The 9,592-nt window shown below is 37.0% G+C and overlaps 2 protein-coding genes across 9 annotated transcripts; one reads left to right on the forward strand and one right to left on the reverse strand.

Annotated features, from left to right (window-relative positions):
* Positions 1-826: 826 nt before the first annotated feature.
* cdc14 (cell division cycle protein 14) lies at positions 827-6,611 on the forward strand. Of its 8 annotated transcripts, XM_011312691.1 has the most exons (9): positions 828-1,269; positions 1,345-1,452; positions 1,765-1,834; positions 2,269-2,534; positions 2,633-2,933; positions 3,119-3,830; positions 3,990-4,142; positions 4,499-4,789; positions 5,275-6,611. In XM_011312691.1, exons 3-9 carry the CDS (start codon positions 1,783-1,785, stop codon positions 5,354-5,356), a joined length of 1,857 nt encoding a protein of 618 aa, XP_011310993.1. In that variant the 5' UTR covers positions 828-1,269; positions 1,345-1,452; positions 1,765-1,782; the 3' UTR covers positions 5,357-6,611. The 8 variants fall into 8 exon arrangements, with proteins under 8 accessions (XP_011310995.1, XP_011310993.1, XP_011310992.1 ...); XM_011312693.1 differs by having other exon boundaries at positions 827-1,452; positions 4,017-4,142; XM_011312690.1 differs by having other exon boundaries at positions 828-1,452.
* A 209-nt stretch (positions 6,612-6,820) lies between these two features.
* Positions 6,821-9,332, reverse strand: por (Protein-serine O-palmitoleoyltransferase por). Its single transcript, XM_011312699.1, has 5 exons — positions 8,772-9,332; positions 8,098-8,513; positions 7,865-7,971; positions 7,591-7,793; positions 6,821-7,441 (listed from the first exon to the last, which is right to left on the reverse strand). The coding sequence occupies exons 1-5, from the start codon at positions 9,001-9,003 to the stop codon at positions 6,999-7,001; spliced, it is 1,401 nt and encodes a 466-aa protein (XP_011311001.1). The 5' UTR covers positions 9,004-9,332; the 3' UTR covers positions 6,821-6,998.
* Positions 9,333-9,592: the final 260 nt, after the last annotated feature.

Raw genomic sequence — 9,592 nt, forward strand, 5'->3', positions numbered from 1 at the left:
AATTTCATTGCATATCTCCTCGATTATCAAATATTCAGTTTTTAAACAATATTTCGATTGATTTGCCATTAACAAAAAAAAAAATTGGAATTATTTAAATAAAAAAAAAATGAATGATGCCGGGATTGAACCCCGGCCGCCGGCGTGCGAGTCGAACACGTTACCACTAGGACAACGCGCTTATTTAAAATTATAAATTCATTAGTGGTATATCTTCAACATATTGAATAATTTTTTCCATTGAAATTCCACAAGATGTGGTTTCCCCCTTCCCCACGTTCAACAGTTGGCTAAATTTCAGTTAAACAAATAAAAAAAAAAGCATTCATACCGCAGAAAATAAAATTCACCCCGTCGACTTCATGGACACCCCAGCATTGCAATAAAAACATGGTTAATAAAAAAAAACACCCCCGCATTGCGTGTGGTGCCCTCCCTCTCTTGGGGTGCAGTACTACGATGCACCTGGGGTCACTCAAACCCCCACAGCTGAACCTCTACTTTAGTCCATCCTCTTTGGATGTACTGATGAAGAAATGTATGGATATTAAGGGGGAGGTGGAGGAATAATTAATTTTCTGAGAAAATCATTAGGTCCTCTGGGAAACATTTCTACGAATCTTGATTTTATGATTTACACACAAAAATATATAAAATTAATGCTTCATCTACCATTCTATATATTTTCCAAGTGAGTAAAATTGAAAATATGACGTATATTCCCGTTTAAAAATTATATATTTGATATATTCTTGGATGGAGGGTCCCTGCAGACTTCGTACCTTGCCTGCTTCGATTTTTGCAAGAAAAGAAAACGATGACAATCGATTGGACATTGTCTGAACAATGCACTGAATTTTTTTGCTGCCTAAGAGTCAGTGCCCCCTGAAAAATCTGGGTCAAATGACTTTTGTCGAGGTGTTTTGAAGGAAAATAGAGTGAAAAAGGTCATGACTCTCCTGAGGAATCCGAGAATCTAGCAACAGTGTCCCACTAAAATCCCCCCACATCCCCAATACCCCCAGAATTATCAATCAGTGTGACATACACAATTTCAGCGACAGTGGCGCAGTCACTTGTAGTTTAAAGAAACCCAACATGGCAGCCCGATCGAAAACAACTCGATGCAACTTCCATTGAAGTGACAAAGCATAAGACCCAGACAATCCCCCAAATAGCCATCAAAAAATAAAAACCCAGGCCCTCTCGACAATCCAATCAATAATGTGAAAACAATCGTCGGAGGGTGATGGAGAGATAACGCTTGAGGTATTTTCAGTGTTCGAGAGTGGAAAAAAAAAAGTTCTGAGAATTTTTGTATACTTTGAGCCTCGTATACTCCAGGTAATACACGACTGAAATTTCCGTCGTCCAATTGGGCCCCACGGCACTCCAGCAACGTTCAAATTTCGTAACGGTCGTTCTCCGAGCCACGCAGAATACGTTTGACAGGTATTTAACATAACAGAGGTTTTTTCGGAGAATTATTTCGTGTACGTTGTTTGCCGGGGGTAGTTGATTCTTCGGTGGAATTTTTTTTTTGTCAAATTGGAGCATTCGTACTCACGTTTGTGGAGGTGAATTGTTAATTGATGCGTCCACAATATTTTACATAATAAAAAGAAAAAAGGCAATTTATCGCACTTTTTTTTATTTTATCTTGGAAATTTCGGGTTACCCCTTCAGTTTTTAGACTTTGGAGGATTCTAGTAATTGCGTTTTTTTTCTTTTCGATTTAATTCTGGTGTTTTTTTTTGTTTACAGAAGTTTTTATCTACAGAGATGATGGAGGACTGCAATGAGGTGTTGGTCTGCGCCACCGAATTTCTTAAGGGTTTGTATGATTTTTAGTATTTTTTAAAGAATTTTTTTGGGGCTTATCTGAAGTCTCGGTGGAGGTCAGGAATTCCGAGGAAGTCTTTGGGAGGAATTAGTTAAGTCCGAGGTTAGTGTAGGCGGACGATGTCGAAGGGAGTGTCAAGGACTGTTCGAATTGCGTTTAGCATCAATAGATATTTCATTTGTATCAGCAATTACGTGGACGAGCCTTAGAAAAATTGTAATTTCACAATTGAGAGATTTGCGCATTGAAAACCTTGCTAATCAGTCTGTGAAATCTCAGGCTTCATTCATTATTTTCTTTAGTAAATATAACGTGAAAAATAACAGGAAATTATCGAGAGGAATGAATCTAGGGCAAATGATCTTGTCCTTCGATATGGGAATTACTGATTACCATGCCCTAATATTTTCTTATCATTATTTCAGATCGTTTCTACCTTGTCACCCTGCAAACTGATATCAAACCCAAAAGTACCACAGACACGCACTACTTTAGTATTGACGATGAATTGGTATACGAGAATTTTTACGCCGACTTTGGGCCACTCAATCTCGCAATGCTGTACAGATACTGCGATACAGTTAACAAGAAACTGAGAGCTATTGCCTTAAGTAAGAAGAAAATTCTTCATTACACAACTACAGATCCAGAGAAGAGGGTCAATGCTGCATTTTTAGCTGGCAGTTTTGCTGTGAGTGTTGATCATGGGAAAATTATTTTCTTTTGGTGGACAATGGCCTCGGTCTGGTCATCGTCATTTATTAATTCCATTCATAATTGTTTTTTCAGATACTGTACTTGAAGAAGACAGCCCAAGAGGCCTACGAGTTGCTGATGAACAGTCCCCACAGTCCACCATATCAAATGTTTCGTGATGCCTCATTCGGACCTGCATGTTTTCAAATATCTCTGAGAGATTGTCTGAGTGCTATTCACAAATGTCATCGTCTCGGCTTCTTCAACTTTGATGACTTCAATCCCAAGGAGTACGAGCATTTCGAGAGAGTTGAGAATGGGGATCTCAATTGGATTGTACCGGAGAAATTTATTGCCTTCTGTGGACCACACGCTAAATTGAATAATGAAAATGGTAATTACTCGTTGAAATAAAAAAATTAGGAACCGTCCAGGGAGACTGTAATTTTCGAATTTATTATCGATGCCAATTGATAATTTTATCATCTTATCTAAATTAAATTATCAATTTATTAACGATAATAATTATTTTCATTGCTGAAAAAAAAATTTATCAAATTGCAATTCTTCATATTTCAGGATATCCATTGCATGCACCAGAGTCATATTTCTCGTACTTTCAACGGAATAATGTGACGACGATCGTGAGATTGAATCAGAAGATCTACGAGGCAACGAGATTCACTGAGGCCGGTTTTGATCACAAGGATCTGTTCTTCGCTGACGGATCGACTCCCACTGACTCGATCGTACGTCAGTTCTTGAAGATATCGGAGAACAATCCAGGGGCCATCGCAGTTCATTGCAAAGCTGGCCTTGGGAGGACAGGATCGTTGATAGGGTGTTACATAATGAAACATTACCATCTGTCATCTCATGAAACCATTGCATGGATCAGAATATGCAGGCCTGGCTCTGTTATCGGTCATCAGCAGAGATGGCTCGAAGATAAAGAGAAATATCTCCACTCATTGATAAAAAACCCGTTGAGGGCTGAGAATGGAAATCCTCCTCATCCCTTTGGAATTTACTCGAGAATCGGACGACCGAATGCTTTCTCGGCTGTGCCGAGGTGTCCTAATTTGGGACAGGATAATGTCTCTGGTATATTACACCGAGTCGATGGCATTCGTCTGGACGATACGTCATCCCCAACGACGAGTACCAGTGTTCCTCAAAAATTCGCGTGCATGACGCAGGGAGACAAATTGAATGAAATAAAAATACGTAGACGACGTGCCGGTAGTAATTTTTACGTGGAAAATTCAATAGGACAGCCTGCGGTTGTACTGTAAGTATATTATTATTTTGAGTCGTTATTATCACATTTTTTTTTTACATCACTTTGGCAATTTGCTGAGGAGATAATTGATTCATTTGAATTTCATTTTATTATTCAATTATCTCTTCATCGATGTATCAAGCACTAATTCAATTAACAAAATCCAAGGAACAAAACCAAAACCAAATATTTCAGTCCGAACTTGGGACTTTTACTGCAATCAAGAAGTCAGAAAGGCGGGATATCACCTTTAGTTGGATCCAAGAAGGATACCAATAAGCGTCTCCTAGCGCGTTCAACCACAACGACACTCGTTAAAAGGTCCGTTCTTTAATAACACTCATTATCACCTCATCATCATGTGTTCTCATTTGTGCTGTTGCATGTAATATAATTGTTATCCAACCCAAAAATTCCTGGGGGTGCATGTGGGCCTTATGCATCATTTTTGGCTACATAATTTTTTTCGCATTGTAGAAAAATTCCAGAAGCTCCAGGAGAATTTTAATTTTAATTTCCTTTATTCTATTAAGGTGTTATCTCCAAAATTGTGGCAATTCAATAAGTCAAGTGAACTTTTATCGTAGCATTTCATCGCAGAATGATATGATTGTCGTGAGAATCCGCAGAGATGTACCGCGGTATTTGAATTTTAATTTTGCAATTAATAACTGCAGAAATCCAAGGCGAGTGACTGGAAATTGCAAACCATCCCCTTGCTCGAGGCCTAAAACAGCGAGTCAAATGGCTCTGGATATTGTATGGTCGAAAACAAAAAGTCCAGCTGCTTCGAAGTCTATGGGTGTGACCAAACCAGTAACGAGATCGAACGTGAGGGAGACGTGTTTGGGAGACAATCGTGCTGCAACATCATCAACGAGCAGTCATCCTCTTCAGCAGTCACAATCTGGCATGAATATGGTTCTCAGATCAGCAGATCGAGTCAGTCGATATAATTCGTTGAGGCAGTAAGTTATTCTATCAAATTTTCATTGGGTTCTTTCCATCGTCGCATTCAATTAATTAATCAAACGGTTTTAAAACATTCATCGGATATTAATTCTGAAGTAGTTGTGGCATGATTGCATGGAGGGAATTATTAATATTTGAGAAGTTAAGTTGGATAATTATTAATTATACCCAAGAAAATGAAAAGAAATACGTTTTAACCTGTGGCTATTAATAAATGATATTTATTTTTTGTAAATAAATAATTCACTGAACTTGTCCGAAAAAAACAATTGGAATTTTTTTTATGACAATTTGTAAAATGAATGGCGCAATTCTCAATAATGTCCAGCTTAATTACTCGATTATTAATGTAAATTTAGCACTGGAGGGCTAACGAACAAAGAAGAAAATCCATACGGCGTTTTGCTTTTGTGACTTGCAGTGCGCGCACGACAATAAGTTCGAAAACAGCATTTATCAGATGATTAACCGATATTCTTAGTGGTGTTGGGGCTGAGGCTAGCATCACCCGTACATCGAGACAACGGAGAAGATCACACCGTTTAAACCCCATCGTACAATGAGAGAATATCGACCAGAGGCTTTTTAAAAACATTTCATTTGTGGTATCAAACAGCTAACACCAATCAACACGAAAAATGGCTTATCAATTTTCAGTGTCTAATGCATTACACACCGATGTGATAACAATACACGTAATTATCGGGGGTAAAAGACTTCAACCGAATACATAATAATGTATCTAATTTTAATAATTATACCCCTTTTTTTTTATTATTTTCAAATTTTTATAGAATCATCGCTGTAAAGTAGTTTGTATCAAATTAGTGGCGGCTAATATTCTTATAATATTAATATTCTGAATTATGTATATAGAGTTATCATGTGGTAGCACAAGAAATTTTTGGGGTTGATAATGGATATTCATATTTTAGGTGAAGCCCCTTCGCTGCTCTTGCAGTTTTTCAATGTATTCAGATATTTTTTTTTTGTAAATCTTCGGAGGATATTTGCAATCATTTGTGATTAAATATTCAAGGAAATATTTTTTAATGGAATCGATGATTTGTTGGTAGGGATTAGGAGATCCTGTCTTTTAAAAATGTGATCAAGTTTCGGACATAATCAAAAGAATATTATCGATCATTAAAATCGTATAGTCTAATTGATATTGGAGAAAAGCTCAAAGGTACAAGTTCGATGGATATTCAACAATTAGTCGTTACTTTTTAATTTTATACAAAGAAAATTGGTTGGCAAAGTCCTGGGATCTCCTTGAGTATAAATAATTGTGATATAAAATAATGGAATCAATAATACATCACAAATGATGCATCTATCACTTTTTTTTCGACTAAATTCACTGACTTTAGACAGAATAGAATTAGGTTTTTGTTGATCAATGGTGCGTGTACATTATATATAAGTATTATACATAATACCGACATAAAAATTGAGTACTTGCACATTCTTATTAATGAAGGACGACCCGAGGTCCGTCTAATTGTCACTTAATGTATTCACAGTATTTTAGTAAAGAGTAAAAGCATTTTCTGAAGTTTTCACGAATGTATAGAATGTTACGTATTCGTAAATGTAGAGATCATTGTCGAGGCACATTTAAATAACACATTTTTGAAGGATATGTATGGCGAATCATGGATTTTAATGAATTGTACATGTTTTTAAGAAAATTGTACGGTGCAACAGAAATTTTTAGACACCACCGAATCTCTTATGTATATTCTCTGTTAACATTTTGTCAATTTTAATATGAAATAAAATCATTACCCAGATGGGTAATAATGGCAATACTAATTATTTCGTTTGTCTCATGCTTTTTAAAAATATTTTTCATCAATTTCCACCTCAAAAAATCATAAATGAAATCGTTGGGTCGGTTGTACATTTTTTTTTCGCCTTCGCATTTCCAAAAAGCAAATCGTCTCGAGTGTTGAAAGAAATAACTAGTCCAAATGTATACAAAAAATGTAATTTATTCTCAATTCATTAATTACAAAATCTTTTTACAAATAGAAAAATATAAAAATGTCATGGATTCATTGACATTGAATTTCTGACAGGAATAAATAATCAGATGACTTGGATCCACCACTTGACTATTGGTACTATTTAATAATCTCGTAATTGTTCTCGTGCATTAATGACTCATCTACAACCCCATAAAGAATCAGAAAGAAAAATTTACCTGAGTAAAAAATACACAACATAAGTAGCCAATGCAACCCAGTGACTGGCGAATCCCAGCTGTGACCACTTTTCGATGGTGTGGCTGTAGCTGTAGCCAGTCTCCTGCAGATCCGAAGTATCGAACATCAGTCCTAAATAAGCTAAATGGAAGACCGATAATACTGAAAATCCGAGGTTCGCGACAATGACCCAGTAACAGTTCTGAGAATTTTTTTTATGACAGCATTTCTCAGTTGGGCATCGTTTCGCTGAGATGCACGCGTCAAACGCGTGGGCAAGAATATTCCTCAATTGGAATTCGACGTACGTGTAGAACCCCAGGCTAAGGAGAACAGCAGCTAGTTGGAAATTTAATCCGTGGAGAAGGGCACTGGTCAAGTACGTGAGTGTCACTGCACTAAATTTCCCTATGCGCTTTGTCGCTGGTCTAAATATATCTGCAAAGAAAATTAAATTGATGGAAATTTTTCTTTTTTTTGGAGATCAAATTCGCTGGAAGTTGTAAAATCCGAGAGGTGGGATTTAATATTTTTAAAATCGATTTTCCCACTTTGGTATTTAATTATTGATGCAGAAAATGTCTCACATAATTTCAACCACGTGTGCATGGGAATATTCCACGAGACAACGACCTGCACCAGTGATCTGGGAATCTCAATATCCACAGGTTTAACAATTGTCGTGAGGGACGATGGATATCCACCGAGTAATAAAACACTCGAAGAGGCATAACAGATGAAGTAATGAGAAGTCCTGAAAGACAATGCGTCTCGATATGCCAGGATCCACCTGCGAACAATTCAAATAAAAAACGTCGAATGAGACCTCGAATAATTTGTAAGTTTGAAAATCTCACTCACTTCGTTGAACTATCAGCCAGTAGCCACCCACCCCAACAATTCGAAACACTCAGGAATATGAGGGAAACAGTATAATGTTTAATAATGTGAATAATCCATTCCAAACTCTGGAAAAAACACAAAACATAGAATAAAGGAAATTAAATTATTCATTACGTCTGCACCTGAGTGGTGCCCTTTCGGTATTTAATTATTCTTGATAAATGATGACCTTAAAAATATTTTCAACTCACTAACGATGACCTTTCGTTGTCCAACAATCCAATGTAATCCTTGAAGCTGACCCAGGGGCCAAATAAACACGTTGCAGCCCCGAACAAATACCCGGGGTACTGCCAGATATTCGGAAAATCATTATTATTCGATTTATCGAGGGAGACACTGACAGCTTTCATCGCCGCAATCATCATGACACTCCGGACTTTGTGCCAGGCTGTGGGCTCCATAGTATATTCACAGTACAAAATTATTAAAAGACTAGTAACAAAAACCTCCCAACCCCTTTGGTATCGACGAGGTAAACACAAACAGCCGTAAGATAATACTGCATAGGTGAGTAATAAATACAGGCATTCAGGCACATAATGCTGGACTGTGAAGATTCCAATTGCAATAGACAGTACGTGAAACAAGTGATGTGGCAGTTTTCCTGGAAAAATTAATATTTCACTTCAATAATCGTAATTAAAGGAGAGAACGAAATAAGCCGGCTTGCCTCTTCATTCAATTTTTCGGAAATATCTCGGGAATAAGGGGAGATAGGAAATTCATGATCTAAATCTTTTTTGTAGAGTTTACTGAGAACTGGGGAAAATGTCATTATGAAGATTTTATTATTTGGAGTAGTTCCCGAGATATTTCGGAAAAACTCGGTGGAGAGTTGAGTTAATGGATAGGGAGCACTTACTGATGAGTATAATCTGAGTTAAAAAATTGAAAGCTAATGATGACAGTAATAAAGGACTCAAGTACTTGACAGTCTCAAAAACACTTGGCACAATGCAATTATCATAAACATCTCTCAATGTGTCAACATTTATGTCTTCGTACTCATAATCGTACTCGAACATCTGTTGATCGCAGTCTTCACAATCCGTCTCCTCGGTGTAAAACGGTGAGTCGAATTTTTCACTGTACATTCTTAATTTATTTTGTTAATACGTGATTTTGGATGTTTTTTTCAAATTAATAAATGGAATCGGCCGGAGGTTATTCTCACACTTGTGTTTACAAGCCGAACTCGCCGATTAGTCCCTAGGTGTTGAACCATCATGTATCGATATTTTAACAAATCGATATTTGGTATCCATGCAATTTTTTATCGAAATTTTTCTCGTCTGATAATCGGGATATACCGATTTTTGACAGCGCAGCCATACATTTTTTTTGTATCGAGAACTGAAAAAGACCGGTTCTTACAAATCGATTCTTTTGTATCGATATGGACCTCTTCACTTCGATTCGATTATCAGTATCGATATTCATCATTTTTACTGCCTAGGATTAAAAAAATAATTTGGTAAGTCGATCCTTTTATCGATATGGACCTTTTCCTTTCGACTTGATACAACTACAATCGAAATACAAGTATTCATTATACCATTATTCCCCAGAAATACCGGCCTGTAGATAAATCATAACGAAGAGTGGGAAGAATCGTCGGTTGTGGAGTGCCTTAAAAAGCACCTCTCATTTTCTCCTCCACCCCCTAGCCTACCCCACCCGCGT

The sequence above is a fragment of the Fopius arisanus genome, unplaced genomic scaffold, assembly GCF_000806365.1.
Source record: "Fopius arisanus strain USDA-PBARC FA_bdor unplaced genomic scaffold, ASM80636v1 scaffold00106, whole genome shotgun sequence".
Taxonomy (NCBI): domain Eukaryota; kingdom Metazoa; phylum Arthropoda; class Insecta; order Hymenoptera; family Braconidae; genus Fopius; species Fopius arisanus.

Excerpts from the sequence above, each read along its gene's own strand:
- cdc14 (XM_011312690.1), top strand. The coding sequence starts at position 1,783 with ATGATGGAGGACTGCAATGAGGTGTTGGTCTGCGCCACCGAATTTCTT. Across the intron at positions 1,835-2,268 it reads CGCCACCGAATTTCTTAAGG|ATCGTTTCTACCTTGTCACC; the intron begins GTTTGTATGATT and ends TCATTATTTCAG. Across the intron at positions 4,143-4,498 it reads ACAACGACACTCGTTAAAAG|AAATCCAAGGCGAGTGACTG; the intron begins GTCCGTTCTTTA and ends TAATAACTGCAG.
- por (XM_011312699.1), bottom strand. The coding sequence starts at position 9,003 with ATGTACAGTGAAAAATTCGACTCACCGTTTTACACCGAGGAGACGGAT. Across the intron at positions 8,514-8,771 it reads AACTCAGATTATACTCATCA|GAAAACTGCCACATCACTTG; the intron begins GTAAGTGCTCCC and ends TAATTTTTCCAG. Across the intron at positions 7,972-8,097 it reads ACAACGAAAGGTCATCGTTA|AGTTTGGAATGGATTATTCA; the intron begins GTGAGTTGAAAA and ends TGTTTTTTCCAG.